At 31.9% G+C, this 22,769-nt stretch overlaps 1 protein-coding gene across 4 annotated transcripts in view; it reads left to right on the forward strand.

Annotated features, from left to right (window-relative positions):
- spin (lysolipid transporter protein spinster) overlaps window positions 1–22,769 on the forward strand; it is a 175,486-nt gene that overhangs the window by 141,855 nt on the left and 10,862 nt on the right. For 2 of the 4 annotated variants that reach the window (XM_023174736.2, XM_023174735.2), the window contains exons 4-8: window positions 3,442–3,645; window positions 6,395–6,526; window positions 9,052–9,313; window positions 17,724–17,822; window positions 20,759–20,960. In XM_023174736.2, coding sequence (XP_023030504.1) covers window positions 3,442–3,645; window positions 6,395–6,526; window positions 9,052–9,313; window positions 17,724–17,822; window positions 20,759–20,960 — 899 coding nt within the window. Of the gene's footprint in view, window positions 1–3,441; window positions 3,646–6,394; window positions 6,527–9,051; window positions 9,314–11,132; window positions 11,395–17,723; window positions 17,823–20,758; window positions 20,961–21,168; window positions 21,384–22,769 lie in introns of those variants that run through there. The other 2 variants (XM_023174734.2, XM_023174733.2) reach the window with 2 other exon arrangements.

Consider the following 22,769-nt stretch of genomic DNA (forward strand, 5'->3'; position numbering starts at 1 on the left):
GCAATAAGTGAGTTAGCACTTATGATGCACTGTTTGGAACCTTTGGTGTAGTAATGAATATTACTGGAGTTTTTTCCCAACACCAAATCGTTATTTTTAACACCTCGACACGTGTTTCGATCACCAAGTGATCATCTTCAAAGAGGAAGATTAAACTGGAAACTAACGCGAAGCTAACGCTATTTATGTTATATAGATATCCCATACACGTAAATCATCCAGGTGTATCACCCATACAGGTATACCAACCTAAATTAATTTTACAATTTTGCCTTATCTATTATTTTACAATATATGTTTAACTGTTATAGCTGTATATAAAACAATTTTCAGCTATATAAAAATTAATTTCACAATATTGCCTATCTAAATTTATTTTTGCAATGTGTCCTTATGTGGTAATCAGTAAACCCAACAATATTATTTTAACAAGCTATATAGTATGCTCTTTGGTATAGGTCCGTCATCGTTATTCATAATATTATTTTGTTTACTTATTTCTACACTCTCATAGGCATCTAGTTGCTTGTTGTTGTTAACTTGTCTTAACTAATCTTAATGAACTGAAGTCTATGGAATGGTTTTGTTGCAAAATATGATGGGCGACTGCTGATTTTTCAGGTCTTCCATATTTTAAGTGTGCTATGTGTTCCTTATATCTTACTTTAATAGATATTTTTGTCTGTCCATAATATTTTGCATCGCAATCCTCACATTCAATTTCGTAAATTTATCAAATTTACGAAATTCCATCGTGTAATAATCGTCTGTAAACTATTTATTGCCTCTTATTCATGAAAGTATTCAAATTAACTTGAAATTTCTTCTGCTTGTATATAATGCACCGAGTATTCACAGCCTCCATTGAAGGTAATTAAACGAAAGAGGTGAAAGTTCAAATGTATTTACTGAATAATCGAACCATAGTGTGTGTTTATCTAAACGTTTTTAACGTCCTGCAAAGATTAATCCTCCTTTGAAATTCACCGAAGTGAAAAACCATTAGAATAATAAAAAACTAACCTATGCAAGCATGTGTGCTTCGTTAGAAAATAGAGTTCTTCACTGTGTAAATGTTTTTATTTATAACCTACCTTTTGAGCTGACGAGAAATTTGTGAACAAAAATTTGTCTCTGAAATTAATCATCCATATCTTCGTTTTCTAGAGTTGGAATTTATACACGGTGCAGGTATGACACAATTTTTAAGAACAACAAAGATATAAGAAAAAAAGATATATATTATTCTATTGCAATAGGATTCAATGAAAATAGTAATTAATGTACAGTAATGACCTAAATATATATCGTAGCTGTCAGCCTAGTATCTTGCCTTTCTGGTTATCGTACCTATGAATCATGTTCTTTCAAATCCTTTGATTTACATTGTCGTCACTGTAGATTATTCTCAAGGGGCCAAACCATCTTGTGGAACCAACAAGCACAGAGAAAACCCTTAACATTCGGCCATCCTGTATGGCCAGTCTTCAGGCGAATTTGCGGTAATTGTAATATCATTACACAAAACAGTTGTGCAATTTTTTAATTGCAGGCGTATTTGTCTCAGAAGGTCATCCTCGTTTCGTCCAGGTTTGGAGTCCAGCTCCCCTACCCTTTCGGCTGGCGTATTTGTCTATTCGTTGTTTTAACATTTATTTTTAGTAAAGAAATAAGTAAAAAAAATAACATTTCCCGAAATTTTTCAAAATAAGGATACTTTACTCTTGTTTCAAAATCAACACCAGACAGCGCTGAATCATAATTTCTTTGTGTTTGGGTCCTGGTTTTCAGCTAGTTGCCTTGCAGTGAAAGCTGCAGTTAGAGACAGAGGACGAATCTAACCGGCGGCCGATGTCTAAGTTTGACTTTGCAACCAATCACCCTAGAGAGCCTCGTTTATCTCTAACTAGCGAACCTCCCCGGCTCTGCACTGTGCTATACAATGCTAATACATACTTAATATACATACAGGGTGTTTATTAAACATGCGTCAAAAATTTAAGGGACTATTGCTTCCACTATTCTAAGGATATTTTGTCCTTTGATGATTTTTGATGATTTTTTCGAAGATACGGTGCGAAAAAGAAATTCGACAATAACAATTTATTACCAGAAATTACATGTAATCTATAAGAACTGTTTGAAATAACCCCGCTCGAATGCAAGAATCCAATTTCCTCCTTATCGACTCCCGAACTCTTTCAAAAACATCAGGATCGTTTCTGATTGTGTTACACCCAGCAAAGTGAATGTCTACAGCCGTTTGTAGTAATCGTAATGTTGTTCATAGGTATCAATGGAACATAGGTTCAGTGTAGTACGCTTTACTTTTATTTCGGCAACGTTAATAATTTCAAAATTACCAAAATTATTATTGTCGAAATTCTTTTTCGCCCCGTATTTTCTAAACAAAGCGCCCTATCAAAAGTCATCAATAGACAAAATATCCTTAGAATAGTCGAAGGCTAAGAATAGTCCTTTGATTTTTTGCCGCATGTTTAATAAATACCCTATATAAACGCATGCGATCGCTGCTAATTATAAAGTGCTATAGAGCGAAGCGCGGCCTTCGACACGCTATTTATAGACACGCCCCGATGGCCCCCGACCGGTTCCGCCGCAACCGCTATGTCCCTGCATTTTAATCTGTAATATATTCGAAAATATTCTTTCAAATTAATGGACATATTGATCTGTATTAAATGCACAATGTATTTAAGGTACCTAATTGGATAAGGATTAATGCTAATCGCTGCGTAAATAAGCCGTGGTTTTATGATATTCTATGTTATTAATGTTAGGAATCACACGTTAAAAGGTAATACCTCGTTAGTCCTTAGCTCGCACAAGTTTCTCAACTTCTGAGAGTTGTCGTTCGTATGGGGGCGGCAGCTGATTAACGGAAAAACAGATTTTAAAACAGATTTTTAAAACAGATTTTATTGACGAATTTATTATTGTGACTATTTAAAAAAAATTGAGTACTATTTTCAATCTGGCAAATAACTACTTTTAGCACGTGATTATAAATTACGTGTATTTATCTATAACAATTTTTTTGTGACCCATTTCTGCCTTCCAAGTTTCGAAACTTTTTATCAACAATAAAATTCAAGTCAGATATGGAAGATTACTCCAACAGCAATAACATTATATAATAATTACGTTAAAGAAATATAGTTATAATAAGTTATTTGACGATTTACCTATTTTATTACCCCTAGTCAAATTTAAATTAATTTCTATGATTAATTTTATTTCATTCAAACTTTGTGACTACTATTTAATTTTTTGAGGCACAATAAACTATTGCGCGTTGAGGTGAAGGGTCAAATAGATCCAGTCACTTTTAACCTAAACTAACTAATTTTCCTTTTTATACTTTATATTTTTTATTGTTGTTGAAGAGTTACCTTAATCTCACCTATTTTTTTCTTCTAGTGGTATGGGCTACATTGTAGGATCAGAAACAGCAAAGGCAGTCGGCCAATGGCAATGGGCTTTGAGGGTAACTCCAGCTCTGGGTGTGATAGCGGTTGCACTGATTATTTTCGTGCTAGTTGATCCAGAAAGAGGACAAAGTGAATGTAGTGGTCATATGGAAGCTACTCCATGGGTGGAAGATATCAAAGATATTGTTCATAAGTAAGTATCAATATTTTTTTTTATTTTCGGAAAACTTAAAATTCCCTTTGGCAATATTCGTTAAGCAAATTGAAAATATCAAAAATTTAGTAAATAATTAAAATCAGGCCATTGTGTTAAAACATTAGATATTATATTGTTTCAAAAGTTTTGTCCGTTTTAATGTAATGTGTTTTTGTAACTCCAATCTCAATAAATATTTACTCTTGTGTGTCGACTAATCAACTAATTGAAATTTGAATTGAAGGAATGATATGGAAACTTTCTAAGGAAAGAAGGAATCAAGTAAGTTCAAAATCAACTCTTCACAAAGATGATACCTAAGTAGGAGTTCCATTCTGATACAAACTGGAAGAAAACGCCCTTTTGAAGCAACTGCTTTGACACGGACATTGTATTACACAAAAGAAAGTACTTTTTTCTCTTTTCATATATGGACATTGAGTTACACGAGAATCACTTTTTCCCACTCATTTTGAACTTCAAATCTTCCTTATACAATTGAATCACGGGAACACTACACAACGTAATACGTGAAAGAAGCATTGATATAAAATTCCACTTACATGGAAATCTATCATACTTGAAGTTATGCATCTTGAGGTTTTGGATCTAAAACACTTGTCTTCAATTCCTCATTAGTACTTCTTTGAACGTTTGAAGATAAAACAACCATTTCTCGCACAAGATTACGAATGTATGTCAGTGGAAGTAATACAACTCAAGAATGATAGATTTCCATATAAGTCAAAAACTTCCCCAAAAAAAATTAATCACTCCTAAAAATATAACCCTTTCAATTCAAATTTTGATTCAATGCTCTTTCATTATTACGTTATGTAGCATTCCTGTGAACGATATCTGTTTCAATTTGATAATGATGCTTCGTAGTACATAGTCAATGGGAATTAGTGATTTTCACGTGATTCAATGTTCAGATAAAAGTAATTGTTTTGAAAGGTCTTTTCCATTTGTTTAATTCATTGTTCATGTGAAAATAGTTGTTGCGAAAGGCCTTTTTCATGCAGTGTGTATCTGAAAGAAAGTTTTTTACATAATTTACATAACTTTATATAAAGAGTTCATTTTGAACTTAAACGCTTTTTTTTCTACAGAAGTTTCACACATTTTTTGTATGAAGATGGAGGAGTAGGAAACCAAGAAGCTTTTTTTTTTAAGAAATTTGTTTGGTTACATGTTTCCAGCAAGTGTGTCCAAAACGTAACTAATATTCAGATTTCTTGCAATCTTTTGGTTTAGTTTGATGAAAACTACTGTTTTGTGTGTTGTTCCTCGTATCTTTGTACCAGGTGTTACATTTTCAAATGATTTCTATTTTTGGCAAATGAAACACTTGAAACCTTTGTTAAACTACGTTTACTCTAACTGAAGGCGATGTCTGAAAAAACTATTGCTCTATTTTTTTACCATGATCATACCCATTATTTTTTATCTATTTTCAAATTGCTACTTTTGATATCTTCTCAATTGATGGAACATTTAGTAAACGGTAGTGGGGTAACGCAAAATCAAAGATTATTTCATGAAACATTTTTAAAAATTCTTAGTAATTCCAATATCATTGTTAGTTTTTCTTTGGTCAAACTTTCTTTTATCATAGACCACTTTCAAAATTTTGCTGGCTCCGGTGGACCCTCTGCAGCTATTTCTACAATATTCCCAAAACTCGACAGAAAATGTGAATAAATTGATGGATGTAGTCATTACTACGTGGTAGGAGATTATCATGAAAAATCTGAAATAAAACTTCTTTTGTTTTTTACCACTATTTTTGTAACTAACGTTACTGCAGTTTTTCAATAAAATTGAAAATTGATTGGTTAACTTATTAATTGATTGTGCTGTGAGTGGATGTCAAAAAAGTGAAGTCGGTCAATGACCAACTTTACTGTTTTGACATATACTCACAGCACAAGAAATCTCCAACTCATAGCACTTATTTAATTTAGAAAACTCCCCATTCGATGTAGTAAAAATGAAAATAATATATTTTCTTGTTTTATTCATTCAAATATCTAATTATCGCACTATTACCCAGTCGTAATGTAATTAAAATTAAGCATTAATAACATAACTTCTACACTACAATGGCAATAACAAAATAGTCATAATTTCAATGGAAGGGGTGTACTTTGGATTCAGTTTTGTCTCTCTGCTCCTTTCTGAACACCCATTTTTTGGTCACGTCAACGTAGGCCCCCCCATCGAATACCTAATTGTAGTTATTCTACTTATGCCGGTTGGAAACCAAGAACATCACTTATGATACTTTCTCGTAAACAATTGTAAATCAGCAGATGAAACACATTCAAAAAGTTGATTTTCATTCAGCTGCTAAGTCCTGTACTATTTATTTCACCATTTTTATATAGGTTTCTGACAAAGAAAATAATTGGTCATGACTGTTTCTTACATAAAGTTGAGATATCTGAATTGATCTAATAGAAATATGTCAAAATAAACAGAGATTGGAAACCTCAAGTTATCTTTCATTTCTATAAACACACAGTCCCTTCATTTCTGTTGGTATCCTTCTGGAGTTACATGTTCATCCTAAATTACAGTTCATTTGGTTTAGTTTCTATTGGTTTACCAATATAACTTGAACTTTATAGTATTTTTCAGAAATATCAAGTTTGAAAATTATACTACATCAACAGCTTGATATTTCACAAATTTTAGTTTAATGAAAAATATTTGCTAATATTTTATTTCTTTTTCATTTCAGTCGCAGTTTCATGTTTTCTACGGCTGGATTTACATGTGTGGCATTCGTTGCAGGGGCTCTGGCTTGGTGGGGTCCATCCTTTATTGAAATGGGGATAAAATTACAGAGTAGTGATACTGTTGATTCTGAGAGGTAATATATTTTTTTTTGTAACTGACACTAAATGAAAATCTATAATATAGATTTTAAATGCATTGTATTGCAAGTTTAGTTAAAGACTTTGCTCAAATTCCAGACTTGAAATTTTTTAACACTATGTGATATATCGTGTTTTATTTCATTGTAATAAAATTGCATTTCTTCGAGAATATATTTATATCGTTGAGGAAAATTATAAATATTACTGAAAAATTTGATTGAAAAAACCGATTACAGTAAAATGAAAAATGCATAAAATGAACTGGAATTCAAAACAAGTGATAGGGAACTCAATGAAATAATGCATAACATAAAAAAAAGTAAAATTGGTGATAAAGTATGTGATTCAATACTTACTTAAAGAAGTTTGGCGGACCCAGAAAATCCAAAAAAATCTAGAACAAGAACCAGAAAATATATGTTCATAAAAATGAGAATTAACAACATTTTAACTACAGACATTTGCATATGACAAACTACTTCTAAACTATACAGGAGAATTTGAAAGAAAAAACTGGGACAATGTCTGTTGCAAAGATGAGCTCCGACCTCAAGTATCATGTGAAAATTGCTTTTTTAAGGACAAAACACAAGCACTACAGGAAAATCCTTGAGGCGATGTAAGAGCGGTGCCTGTGCGAAAGTAGTGGTTCATGTTGGATTTGAATCACTGGATATTAAAATCATTTGGAAAAACGTTCTCAGGAAGTTTATTTCACATAAACACAGTTCTCCAAATGAAAGAGGTCTTGAACAGTAAAGTTCGAGGTGTACTAAGTTGGACACCAAAACGATGAACTCCTCCCGTGAAAGTTTCTATAGAAGAGGGACAAATCTCCAACCTTTCTTCGATGTTCCAGATTATCAAGGTGGCAAGTGATGTTCGTGTCTCCAATCAGGTGAATGGCTCTTTTCGGGATGGAATTCAGCAGCTTCAGGTTATGCCTGGGGGACTGAGTTCCATATATGTGAACAATACTCCAAAGATGGTCTGTCTGAGCTTTATAAAGCATCAAAAGTTGCTGAAGAGTTGCTGGTTCGGAACAGTATTCCAAGCTTTTGAGGAGCAGCCTTTGCAATTCCAGCGACATGATTGTGCCAAGACATATTGGTGTCCATTTCAACCCTCAAGAAACTTATCGTTTGGAGACAATTATATCTTTCTGGAGGAAACCGATGCCTGGGAAACACCCTAGGATCCCTAGGAAACACCAGCGATGATGGTAAAAGTATTCAAGAGATATCCATCAACGGCCACTTGCAGAGAACATTCTTTCAGGTAGCTGGAGAGCCATACAAAAAATGATCCGATAATCCATATCATGGAAGTTTGGCCAGCAAACCCGTCATGTTTATTGATTGCCTTATTACAAATATGGGTGACATATAATAGGTCGTCTGTCGATCTTTGTTTCCAAAAACCATATTGATGATCGCTCAAGATGTTGAAGCCTGCCAAATATTTGAGGATATGGTGATTTACAGCTTTCTCCATGACTTTCTATTATAACTGATAGCAGAGCGACTGGTCTATAGTTATTTGGAAGATTTTTCTTGCACTTTATGGGAATATGCTGAATGCGAGACAGGTTGAAAAGTCAGTTGCGAACAGAGCAACAGACATTTCTATGTATATAAATATATATAGTAGGTTACATCAACGAAAACAAAATCGATTTCTTATAGTTTGAGTGGGAAATCTGTTGCACATATTTTCAACCTTGTTACTATTACTCCCTCGGCTAGGTGAGATCCAGTGCTTAAATCTGCGGTGAGGTTTTTGCCATACCAGTACAGATAGTTAATCAATGGTCCTATTCAGAAAAAAATGTTATGTAAGCGAGTGTTTGAAATATGAATTTTACTTATTACCCCCTCACTAAATAACTCACAAAGTTGTAAACGTCTGTCAACGTTATCTTCATTTATTTGTCTCTCATCCTGTTCTGATTTGGACTCAAGTTCGGCAACGCATTTCTGAATTTACAAATTTTAGCCAATAAACAAATTCAGTATAAGTGTACTTGTTCCCTATTTCAATTGACGATGGTGAATAAAATAATAAGCTGAAATAGATAGGGTTAAAGTATCATAAGATCTTGAATGTAAAATTGTAGAACTCATAAGTAGAACTCAAATTGCGTTAATTTGTTCATTTCAATTCAATCATAATTCTCATGTACATATTTGTAGACAAGCAAGTAAAGCAATTCTTAATAAAAATATGAGGTATCTATTGCATTAAATTTGAAAAAGTAGGGAGCATTGAAATGAAAAATCGTTAGTCTTTCAAATGTTCAAATGAGATACCGCTTAACTTCTAATTCCATTTAAGATTTTGGGGTTGGATCTCAGTCCGCTGAGTATGTGGAAGTAACAAGGTGATAAATATGCCCAAGTTTTCTCCCTCACAATAGAAATCGACAGATCTGAGCGATTTTTTTTCCTAAACAAAAACTGTAAGAAATCGGTTCACACTGCATTTTTAGAAATTATCAGAATAATTTTCCATGTTTCAGTGTGGCTTACAAATTTGGAATAATTTCAATGGTATCAGGCTTGATAGGAGTGCCGTTCGGCAGCTTTTTGGCACAAAGGCTACGTCCCAACTATCACCGCATTGATGCTCACATCTGTGCTGTTGGTTTGTTGGTGTCCAGCCCACTGGTATTTTTCGCCTGTTTGACAGCGAGATACAGCGCTTCACTATGCTTTTCGCTAGTATTTTTCGCCGAGTTTTTCCTAAACCTCACTTGGTCCATTGTCGCTGATATATTATTGGTAAGGTTTTCATTCAGCGATCTGTGATTGAGGGATGTTGGAAAACGAGGTACATCTGAATTCTTATATTGAAGCGTTCGAAGGTCTGAAATTATCTTTAAAGCAGAAAAGACATTCAATTCAAATATATACTTTTAAATGATATAGCTGTGACAAAATATTGAATGGGTAAAAATCAGTATTTGAACTACATAGCCTACAATTGGTATAACGAAAGAATACACGTGCCTCATCAATAAAATACACGAACATACTTCGATACATTGCAATCCAGTTGAAACGTGCCACCCCGAATAAGTCATTTGATATTGAGACTGTAGAAAAATCTCGAAACATGTCAAAGCTTCAAAGGGATGACACATTTTTTTGTCAGCCACCCCCTCCCAACAACAAATCTCACATTGAAAATTTCAAATGGAAATAATAGTGACACATTATTTGAAAGGTCTTTCATTTCTGTATCCAAACCTATAACAATTTTGACATTACAACAATGCCAGAAAAAAATGTTCTATTAAATTTTCCTTTAATTCCGAAATAGGTCAACCTCAAAACACAATTTTACTATTTGTTATGTTCAAACTGTGCAGTACTGATAAAAATAACAGAAAGAAGATCTCACGGAAAATTTTTTGTTCAACTATACAATAAGGTACATTATTCTGAACTTAGTCATTGACTAAGATGTTCTAAGTATCAGGGATAAGTTGTACAAACTATGTCAGAATTCTTCATTGACACAAATTCGTATTTTACATAACGAATGATTCTTGATTTGGATGAAAATGAGTTGAATTTTGTATGTTCCTTTCGGAATGCTTTGTTGTACATTACGTTTCTTGGAGGAATATACATTCAAATCGTTGAAATTTTCAATACTGGAGTAATTCAAATCCTAATATAGCACCCCAAATTCACACCCAATATCCCCAAATTCACACCCAATATCCCCAAAAACTAAATGTTTTGTCAGGAATTTTAGGTACCCATATCATAGGACCATTTCTTTTAGAATGGTGAAGAATATTTCAATTTGCTGATTAATCAAGTCCAGTCAAACATTAACAATGTCATGCAGGTATATCCTTAATTGCCAAATGGGGTAGTTTTTCAACAAGACGGGGCTGCTCCCCACTGAATAGAACTATTGCTTTGCATTGCATAGGACAGTTCCTTGATAATGACTTTTCAGACGATGGATTGAAAGAAGAGGTTCTACCGAATGGCCATTCAGATCTCCTGATTTGACTCCACTGAAAATTTTCAATTAGGATGGTTGAAATAAAAAATCTACAAGGCAACTACTGTAAATGAACCAAGGAAAGAAATAACTAGGTGCTGAAGGATACTAACACCTGATTCAGAGAATAATTGATGAAGTGATGATGAGTTTTACTGAATTCCATAAAAAAAAATTCGTTTGCAACAGTACTCACGTCACTTCATTTTCCTTATTGTCCACTCATTTCGGTTCTAAAAATTGATAACGCATGTGTATTCTATCATTGTCTCAACTGTATAAGTGTACTACTCTATTTTGCAACCTTCATCTTTGTCATATACTATTTCCAATTATGTTAATAACAGAAAAGCTTGAAATTAAAATTCAGGATATTTACATTCTGTTTGTGTAATTTTGAAATTTCCGAGAATACAGTTTATTTCCACTAGCAAACTATTGATATAGTTATATCACTTACAAGGTGAAGGATATGTTTCATTCCCAAAAGTTATTAGTTGCCCTATCAATAATTTTATTAATATTTAATTTTTCTATATGATGTACTCCATTTTCCTAAAAACATACATATTGTTTCAGTACATCATTTATTTTCGGCGCGATTACCATGGCGGCAGGAATATGTGGTCTCACATTGGGCGCATACTTGAGTCAGATCCTAAAACCAAAATATCCAAAAATTGATCCGATCATATGTGCATTTGGTTTGGCCTTTTCAGCTCCTTTTCTTATTGCTGCAACATACGCCTCCACATATAATAGTCTCCTCTGTTATATTTTATTGTTCATCGGACAGGTATCACTGAATATGAATTGGGCAATAGTTGGTGATATTTTGCTGGTAAGAGAACTTCTGATGTTTCTTTCTATAAATAGACAAATGACAATCAAAAGTTTTGAATTTGTTGGAGTCTCTTTGTAACCAAATGGCATGATGTATATAAATACCTTTAGATTTTGTTTGAAAATCATCCAAACACCTAAAAATAGGAAGTATATTTGTTATTATTGAAACCTATATTTATTCAAGACTCAAATAACGTTTTTCTCATAAACGGTCATTTTGAGATTTCTCGAGATTGACAAAATATGATTTTTCATCATTAGTTTCATCTGTATTCTCAAGCATTTCGGTTTAACAAATGAAGAAACACGAATTGCTCCTGCCAATTACATATATTGAAAAGTAAGTGGTCACATAGAATATATGTGAAAAGTAAGTAATTAAGTAGGTGAATATAGGGATATTAAAAATTTGAAGTGTACATTTTCTTTCGTTAGTAAATTAATAGAGAAAATTTGAACACTCATTCGTTTAGAGAAATGATAAAATTTTCCTTAGAGATTCCTTTATGCGTCATATGGTAATATAATTGATACTTTGTCAACCAGTTTTACCTATTCTCGATATTTTTATTTTTCTAGAAGGTAATATAGAACATTGGACATATAATAATAAAAATAATGTCACTGAACGGGGTGATCAGAACTCTGTCACTGAGTTGGGACCCTTTCTGCAAAAGATCACATCAAAGCCACAGAAATCAGTTTATTCATTCTGCTATACAAGAATAAGCCGATGGGAACCTCTTGAACAACATTGAAGACCTTGGCTTTTGAAGCACCTGACCTTTGCTTTCCTCTGGTCAAGTTTGCTCAAGTCAGATACTGAAGAGTTTGTCATGGCCTGACAGGATGGTGTCTTCAACACCTTGGTTTACCTCAGTCACATGATAGATATAGAGGTCCTTGATCCTGATACCTATTCATTTCTGTTTCATTTATTTAAATCTGTTACAAATACTTTTTTAGACAATGATCAGACAAGTTCGAAATTGTAATAATGATTAGAAAGTGTAATACAAAATTTGCAGTTTGTCTAATTCAAAAATTGTGAAAAAAGATGCTGAAAAGCAAAATTTTCAAGAATATAAGCTATATTCAGAGAAAAAAATAAAAATTAAGCTCTACTAAATCAATGTTAAGGTTAGAGTTGGAATTGTGAGCCAAATCATTTATTTTTAGTGCTCGACCAAGCATTGACAGAAAATGCCCGGAAGCAAAAGTTCATTTGTTTTGTTTTTTGCCAACAGAGGTTTTTTCCATTTGAATTTAAGAAAGACTTGAGCTTCTATCTTTTTTTATCTCCTTGTCAGGTGGATATGTAAGTTGCAAATGTAACATATATTTTTGAAATACTCACCATTTTTTGTTAAGTATTCAAATGAACCTTTTTGTCTGAAATTTTTCATACTTTGGATGGATAAACCTTTATTGAAAATTTCAGTCTGAAATATCATTTTTTAAATAGTATCAGTTCTCAGACTTTGCCATTCATTAATATTTTGAAAAAATTCAACATTATGTATCAGTGAGGATTCTCATTCATTGTTTAATTTTTGAGGTAATAACCTTATTTAAAAGATAATTTAGAAATACTTTCTGTTTTTATAAGTGAATCCAACCAATTCAAGAATGTCGTGTTACAAAACCTTTTTGTGGTTTATTTGTTTTATATATTTGTCTGTGTGTTTGCCATTTGTATTTCGTTTGTGCTCTTACTATATTAAAATTTTGAATAAAATTATGTAATATTTCAAGTGTGTATTTGTCAAGTTGTTTTTTCTATTGCAGTAATTTTTTTGTCCCAGATGATAAATTGTTGAAGGAATATCTAATTTTATATTTATATTTCGGTCTGTCTCCTTCAATTGCAGGTGGCGGGTTCAGAATAAATGTTGATAATTTTCGTCACTGGCTATTGCCCTTTTTCAAACTTTCACCACGACTGTTATAATAAGTTATCGGACTTTCATGAAATGATATACTGAAACTTTACTGTATTTAATTTTTATATTTCTGCATGGCTTAATTATGTGCTTTTGCATGTTCTTTTGCTTTTTTATTTGGAGGATTTCTCGATGGTGATGCATGTTTTGCTATGTAACTACCAATAATTTAATGAAATAATTATTAGTTAGCATAATTTATTGGTAACTCTAACTAAAACAAGAAATGTTTATATATATATATATATATATATATATATATATATATATATATATATATATATATATATATCCCTGGACTAATAAAACTCCCGCTTTTGATAAAATTGCAACTGGCTGAATTTTTTGATACACTGTAATTTCATGCAGAACAAACAACCTTTGATAAGTTCAAGCAAATTCCATTTGATCATGAAAACGTTAAATCTGCATTTAATTCATAATGTTGGTATAGAATATAACTATTGAAATATCTTGGATTCCATCATTGTTATAGTTAGTTTGTAGAAAGAAGTTTTCAAATCAGTTGTCACAGCCAATATTATGGTTAAAGGAAATCTAATTCTTGAATGTGCAATTATTACCATTGGTCAGTTGACTCACTGACCAGAGTGTCCATCATAAGAGCAATAGACACAGTCTTCTACACTGCCATACAAGTAACAAGAATCATAGTCAAGGTAATATTTCTTCAGATCCTCAAGACATAAATTCATGTTTGTTTCTGATTACCACTTCTAATATTTGCATAGTTATTTCTTATAAAATATTGTTTAAATTATATTATGGTTCCTATAACAGTACTGCTTAGTGGAAATAGTGAATATTATTTATGATGTGCAAAGGGCATTGTATATCACATGTTGATCTTTTCAGTCACCTTAAAAACCTCCATGAGTAATTTCCTGTGCAAATTTCCAGTTTTTCACATGCTTGTATTTTTTCAAATATTCACTGTTAATTAGGTTGTTAATTTCTAAGCTGCCGAATTTTATGAATATTGTGAAGCTACCTTTCAATTCCGCCACCTAATAATCTTTGAGGAAACATAAAAGGCAACCTTTATATGACATTGAAGTCTAGCGGAAAATTCAGAATCGGCAGAAATCTTTCTTATGTCTAATACTACTGAAGTACATGAAATAGTGTAAAATAAAAAATATTTTTTGATTTAGCATTTCATTCAACAATAAAATTGAATAGGAGTTTCACTAATTTATAACAAAGTGTTTTTTGGATTTCTATATTCTTTGAAAGACATTTTTGTGGAGGTGTCAGTGTTTATTACTGTTTTTTGGGTGTACGAGAATAACCTTCCACAATCTGAAAAATGAACGAAGCTAAATCGAAGAGAATCTGCTGAAGTGTAATGAACGACAAACTGAAAAGTTCACCCCGAAAAGTTACTGCGTACTATAAACACTGAAATGTCCAATTGTCAGTAACTTGTCATATCCATAAATTTTGCCTACAAATTGAATAATCAGTTGAACAAAATTGAATTTTTTATACTTGGCTTTCTTTAGGTGGTCGACACTTTGGAAAATAAAACTTAAAATTCAATTGAAAATTTTTTGCCAAAAAAATTATCCTATCAAATTTGTCTATTTCTAGTCATGTGTGTCGAAATAACCAATGAAACCATCATTACACTGATAACTACCCATGGATAGTTTTCACGGGTAGTTATCACTTATGTCATGACATTGCTAAGCAACCAACACAATAAAGTTGTTTGACATTTCAGTAATTCAATTTATTTCGAAAATGTCACTTCCTCGCTTTGGTGTTCATATTTGAATATTGATCAGGAACATCATAACCAAATAATCAATAGTATGCGTGGAAACACCTATGCAGTGACCGAGGCAAATACAGCAAGATCAACGGAATATCATTATACGAATTGTTCTTTTAATAACTGTGTGTTCAATAAATAATTTTGTTCGAATTGCAAAAAATTTTCTCACCGAATATCCCTCGAACATTGATAAATAACTCATAATTTTATCACAACTTCCTCAAGCACGTTATTTTAGGTAACATGCCTCTGCGTCGGGATGTTACCAAATAACGTGCTTTCGAAAACTGTGATAAAATTATTTCGTTAGTTATCAATGTCCTTGGGATATTATAGCTGAAAACAATTCCTCAGTTGTAAACAGCTATATCTCCTTTGACACACTTCGAGAGAATTAAATGTCCAGATGCTATATACTATAGTTTCTACATGAATACATATACAAGATTTTTTCTGATAATTCAGTTCAGATCCATATTTCCATTTTCAACTTCTTCACTTAGCTATGGCAACCAGGTACAATCCATTTCCACAGAGCTTTTTGAAATACAATTGCTACATGCTAAAAGAATATAATATGCGGATTCATTTGAGTTTTTTAATTTTTTCATGAGTTTCTTTGGTGACAATTTTTTTCAATCCAATTTATTGCGTAATCACGAGATAATTTTATAATATGCTTTGCTATCCCCTATCCCGTTATGTCATTTTTTATATATTCACGATGATTTATTTTTCGGATATTGAAAGATTATACACAAAAAAAACAGTAATTGACGTTGGATTTATACTTATGATGCACTGTTTGGAATCTTTGGTGTAGTAATGAATATTACTGGAGTTTTTTTTTTCCAATACCAAATCGTTATTTTTAATACCTCTACACGTGTTTCGATCACCAAGTGATCATCTTCAAAGAGGAAGATTAGTTTTAATCTTTCTTTTAACGCCTCGACACGTGATCGAAACACGTGTCGAGGTGTTAAAAATAACACGATTTGGTGTTGGGAAAAAACTCCAGTAATATTCGTTGGATTTATAGTTAGGTTATCACAATTTTTAAACTATTCACAACAATCATAAAATTCCAATCTACTCTTCGTGAGTTAATTCAGCTACATTGTTTGTATAGTGAGTTTTCAAACCATATACCAGTTTCCATTTAAAAATTAGTATTTTTTTTCTATATCATATGTTGAATTTAACGCCATATAATTCAATGTATGCCTTTGTGATTACTGTTATTTAATTTTAAAGGTGTCAGCCTCCTCATAGAATGCTTTGTAAAATTGAAAAAAATGCATTGTGCATGCATGCATGTTGTGGTCGTGGATGACCTGATTAATATGGAAAAATTTCAATATCATTCTGCCCACACACATAGAAATTTCAACGTTGGTTGAAGGTGGTTGACAATGTTTCGTGGTGTATTTCATCAGTTCAGACTTCCATTGTCTAATATAATATAAATTGATTTGAAATCCCTGAAAGAATCTGTAAAAAAATTAAAAAGATTAACCAAAACATAACAATTTTATTAAACAAAAAATTGAAATTACACAGAAATAACATACAAGCAACAACAGGAGGACTTTCTTTCAGTTTGTGTCTGAAAGTTACTTTTTTGCATGATATTTACATCCATGTATAAAGTTACTTATTTTCAAATGGATTACTTCCTTCCTTTCTTTGGAAGATTCCCTCATCCTTTTTTTTTGTATCAAGATGGAGTAGGTAGTAGAAAGCCAAAAACTTTCTTTCCCCAAAAAAAAAAAAATTAAATATAAAAACAAGCTGAAAATTAAAAAATATTATTAACAAAAAATGAAAAATTAAAATTAAAAGATTCCAAACCAAGTTACGTCACGACGTTTCGATTGTTAGTATCCACAATCGTCTTCGGGTGATAACTGGTGAGGGTGAGGAAACAATACCCAAATGCAGAACGAGATGTATTTCATCAGTTCGGTTATCATCAGTTATTGATGGGATTGTTATTTTTTGGTTGATCTTTTTAATTTTTTTACAGATTCTTTCAGGGATTTCAAATCAATTTACATTATATTAGACAATGGAAGTCCGAACTGATGAAATTGAAATTTGAATTTATGTTCTACCCAAATAAGTTTTTAACTGTAAGATATTGATTCATAAAAAAAATCCAAGCCTTCTTGAAACACTTTTATGAAGAAATAAAACTAAAAGTATATTTCATGTCAACTTCAACAGTAAAATCCTTTGTGCTGGTTTCAGACCCCGCTTGTGGTATTAAAAGTAAAGTTCTTCTGTAAAACTTTCAACTCTTATCAACAATTAAAGAATCAGTTTTTCAGCACAAAACAATTGTTGGATTTGAATAACAGTTCTCATGAAAAATGGAATGATGTTGAAACTATCTAGCAATTATAATATGTGTAGGTATGTTGATATGAAAGTTTTTGCACATGTTAATAACCATTAGCTTTTCAATATATTCTACTAATACACTAACCTGAAGAATCCTAGTTGAGTTAGAGTTAGATATTTGAAAATATTACAAAAACCACTGTTGAACATATTATAAAATGCAAATTTTTGCAGTATGTTGTTTTACCCACAAGACGGTCAACAGCAGAAGGTTTCCAATTACTGGTTTCACATGCTCTAGGAGATGCTGGCAGTCCGTACTTAATAGGAGTGGTAAGCTTTTTAGATAATAACCTATAGTGGGTATAAGATTATCGGTATATTTTGGTATAATCAATTATTCGCCAACTGAGTATTTTAATAAAGGAAAACAATTCAAATAACTATTCATTCATATTGTGCAGTAATCTGAATGAATGGATTCATAGAAAATGTGAATGAATCTAATTCATTACTCTATTTCGATATGAAACTTTCTGTATTTGCAGCAGGGAACACAGGTAGCAAGTGAGCAGTTCCATTTGAATCATGTCGAATTCAACATTGAATTGATTCAAAGCATACCATTCCTGTCAACCTATTTTTTTCTGAATTTTTTCAAGATCGACAATTTCTGTAAATCGCATGAACTTTTTATGAATAAACACATATAGACTCGAAAATTAAAGATTTTCGAAAAATGAGAGGTTAAAAAATGTTGTGATATGTCCAAAGGTACCTCTAGAAAAATTTTCAAAAGAATTAGAAGGTGAAAATAAGAAAACACTCATATTGAAAAATAGCATTTTATGATTTAATAAAATGTGAAGGTTCATATCTCACTTATTCCTGAATGTGTTTTCATTCAGAAAAGAGGTGACTGAAAACTGAGATGATACTTGTATTAGGGCTATTTTTCAAAAATATTCCCAATTTCATATATCCTACAGATAACATAACTTAAATAAACTTAAGACACAAAAGAAAGCATTTAGGAATTCTTGGTGGCTAGTTATTCAATATGCCTAGTAGACACTAGTGTACAATAAAGGTGATGACTGGGGAATATATGCAGAAGTTGATAAAGTACTATTTAACCTCAAATTTGTATTTGGTTTATACCAAAATTTTAACCTTCTGTATTTAACTGTGTGATTCATTTGGATATGTTAATTAATACTTGTAGATTTATACCTTTGGATATTAACTTTATTTATTTACTTGCAATATGCTCTAGCAGTTTGACCGGTCTAGAGTAGGTACCTGATTTTTCATCAAAATAACTCAAAAACTATACATTGCAGAATTGATAAATACACTTTGGGTATATCTATATTTGGCATATCATTGATATTTTTTGAGTTATTTTGAAGAAAGGAAATGTTCATCAAAATAATAAAAATGCCCTTTTCACCTCAGGCTTGATTTTTCCGAAACTTAGCACTTCAAACCGGTCACAGTTCCAAAGCATATTACAAGTATATAAATAAATAAAGTGTATTGTAAAGTGTTGACAATTATTTTCAATTTACTTTCAGTTTATTTCAAAACTAAGTACTTCAAACCGGTCAAACTTCTAGAGAATATATTAATAAAGTGAACTGTTAAGTGTTAACGATAATTTTCAATTGGGGTGGTAATTAAGGGGTGATTTTCACATTTCTTTGTCGTCAAACAATAGAGACAAATATAATTTTCGTCATAACTCCCAGGAACGTTTACCTAAAAAAAACAAATAAAAGATGTTTAAGCACTTAAAGAAGTTTTATGGTTTTTCATAAAAGACACATTGTTTTTTTGCTTACTTACGTTGAAACTTTCAATTTCGACATGTGATGAATAGGAACCAGTCTTCAACAAGCTATTACTCCATTTGTATTGGATCTACACCCATAAACTCACCATTCTTTTATGTTTTATTATAATCTACATTTTTACTAAGAGATATTTTTCTGATAAATACCAATTTTTCGAGTTATTCGCGAAAAAATGTCTGTAACGTTGTTTTATTGATTGAAAAATTGACACTCATTCGCTGATAAGTTATGAAAAGTATTCACTTTCGAGAAAAAAAATCGTAGAACAAAATCTGCTTGGATTTAGATAATCCATAGATTTTGTTATCCAGACTTATTTCCAATGAAATATTTTTCACCCTCGAAGAGAGATGGGATCCATCCCCAGGGTAAAAACAATCCCCGGTACAGTGCCAACTTTGAAGGAGGAGGTGATATGTGTTATAAGGGTGCCTCCATTTTAAATGGGCCACTCTATATATGCCAGTAATATCTCAAATATGATTTCAAATTCCTATTATTAGGAATAATACTGGTATTTATGTCCCAGACCAGAGCTTGTAGACTCATAGTCGATGCTTGGGAGTAGGCAGAATGAGACCCTTCCGGATACCAGTAACTGAGACACTTGCATATACCAGTAACTGAGACCCTTGCGGATACCAGTAACTGAAACTCTTGCGCATACCAGTGACGAGACCTGGGCAGTAGGCCGATTGAGATCCCAGCGTTAGGTCATCAAACCCTTAAAGCTGTTGCTACCTGAGGAGTAGGTAGATTGAGACATCAGTGTAGTCATACTTTTTCGAAAATGGCTTCAAAGTAGAAGCCAAAACGAAAAACTGAAAACACCAGACGTGGTTCACCCCGGACTTCAGATTACCAGGTTGCTGATAGCGGAAACCTTTCAAAACACACACATTTGTTAATAAAAAGTATTATTATTAGTGAAGATATTGGTTGATACTGATTTGGAAGATTGTTTAGTCCCTTAAGGGAATCCTTGTAAGACCGGCTGAAGAGCCTATAAAACACTGATGAAGCAAATTCCTCAGCACATTTTTTTAGTATGATGACACATACTTTAGCAGGACTAGAAGCTTTGTTGATGTTGAACTGTTTCAGTATTTCTTCCAATTAAACACAGTTGAAAAATTATATCAGGCATTGTGGGTTGTACAGTGAGGAGAGTAGGTGGTATTTTTCCCCGAAAGTCAACCGTGAAATGTATTTCAAGGACCAGAGGATTAAAAAAACTAATGAATTGATCATTAAAGAATCGGCCATATTATTTTTGGAATTCTCAAAATACTTTATTGACTCGATTGCATGTCTTTTTAAAAACTATCATCAATTATCCTTATAAGAGATATTGTCATGATTGATTTGAATATCAAGTCTGTGCTATTATTTCAATTAATTATCTTGTTTCAGTTATCAGATGCCTTCAGAATAGGAATGAACCCTATCAATTCAGAGAATTCCACAACTGATGATACAGACTTGAATAAGTTCAAGTCCCTGCAATATGCATTATTTTCAACTTGTTTCGTTGAAGTTATAGGAGGACTTTTCTTCCTGATAACAGCTTTTTATATAGTTCATGACAAACGTAAAGTAGAAGAAGCTGTACATGGTGAGTATATTTGAATTTAATAAAAATAAAATTTATTCTGTAAAGTTCACAAATCAAAGTTAGTTTATTTTTATTAATTAGACTAAACTTTTTCCCCCAATATTGCCATTTATTATACAAACTCATCAAAGTTGATGACATTCAGTCATTTTCAGTTGATAGTTTTCAAACTGTTTAATATTAGTAACATAATGAAAGTTATTTGTAGGTATAGGAAGAAAATGTAAAATGTTTGATGTAGCTAACAAAATCGCAAGTTTGCTCAATAAGGAAATATATGAATCGAACCATTTTATTTACTATGATTAATGAAACTGAAAACTCTTCAATTTCGACTCGTCAAAACCCGTTGGGCTGATTTATTGAATCTGTCGAATTGTAATGTAGTTCTTTTCGTAGTGATTCAATAAATGTTTAAGAACATCTTTTATTAGTCTGTGTTATGCTTTCTCTGTAATGTAAATAAATGGAAATAATAATTCATTAGTGCTGCTACTGCTTTGTTGACTAAATTAGGTCAAAAGTAAATAATGAGGACTCACAATTTAATATTATTATCATAAAAATATTCACCGCTATATTTTGGGCAAATTAATGGTGTATCTCACTTGGATAATCATCTATTAACCAATGTGGATATCAATATTTAAAAAATGTTCATCAAAAAAATATCTATATATGTTCAGTTTTTTACTTATATTTCTGGTGAGTGCATAGTCTATTCCCTTCAATAGTTGGCGAAGCATTGTAGATATGGATATTTTCAAAAACAAAATGAAGTTTTTATGAAATATCCAAGAGGAATAATTTGACTTCTCCAGTGGTTTTTTCACTACAGATAACCACTACTATCTAATTTTCTAAAATGAAACTTTTATTTCAAAAACTTGGTTTCATAAAATAAATATGATGGGTTTACCGTAGTAGAGAAAACTTATTCAGGGATATTTGGAAAACCAATCTATAGTTTTGCCTGTTTTCTAAAATTGAAACATGAAAATAATATAGTCAATCTGGTGCTCTGCATGTGTTAGATGTTTTATTTCAGATGAAAGACAACTTCGGTCTCATCATGTTTGAAGATTCGTATATCTGGCTTCATAGAAATATTACTTTGTCACGATTGACTCAGTTGGGTACTTCTTTAAAGGCCTGTTAATAAATTATATAGAATTTTGAGAATGTGCATATCTTTTCTCTGGAGGTTTCAACACTGTGATGTTATTTATATCTGTCAGTGTTATTGTATACAGATGATTAATCAGCTTATGGATGAACACAGCTATCAATGTTTTCTCCACTGCTACATTTGGCCATAAACACTAAGATATTTGACTAGTATTTTTATATTTTTCATTGAATTTGAGTGATATTTAAAAATGTCATCATTGAAAAATGATTATTGAACTTTTCCCTAAAGTGACTTTGCTAACTTTCTCAAAACTCATCTATGGGAGTCCTCAAAAATGTGACCAAGATATTTTTTTCATCATTTGAAACATTTTAATAAGATATATTCAACATAAATCATTTGGTTCAGATAAGTTTTGGTAGTTGTGGATATTTAGAAACAAAGAAGACTTTTGAGAAGGAATTCAGAAGAGCAATTTGAATTTTCTATCGATATTCTTTGGGTATTTTTACCTTCATAATTCGTAAAAATATGAAAATTGTAATGTATACACATGAAGAAAAGGCAAACTTTCTAGTTTATCCCGATAAGTTCCTGCGTAAACTCAAATTATTCTTCACAAAAAAAAGTTCTACATATCAGTAACTTGTTGTATACCTACAATAATTTTGCCTATC

This window comes from Leptinotarsa decemlineata, unplaced genomic scaffold (assembly GCF_025532065.1).
Source record: "Leptinotarsa decemlineata unplaced genomic scaffold, Ldec_3_MD MMD2_tig00004067_RagTag_RagTag, whole genome shotgun sequence".
Taxonomy (NCBI): Eukaryota; Metazoa; Arthropoda; class Insecta; order Coleoptera; family Chrysomelidae; genus Leptinotarsa; species Leptinotarsa decemlineata.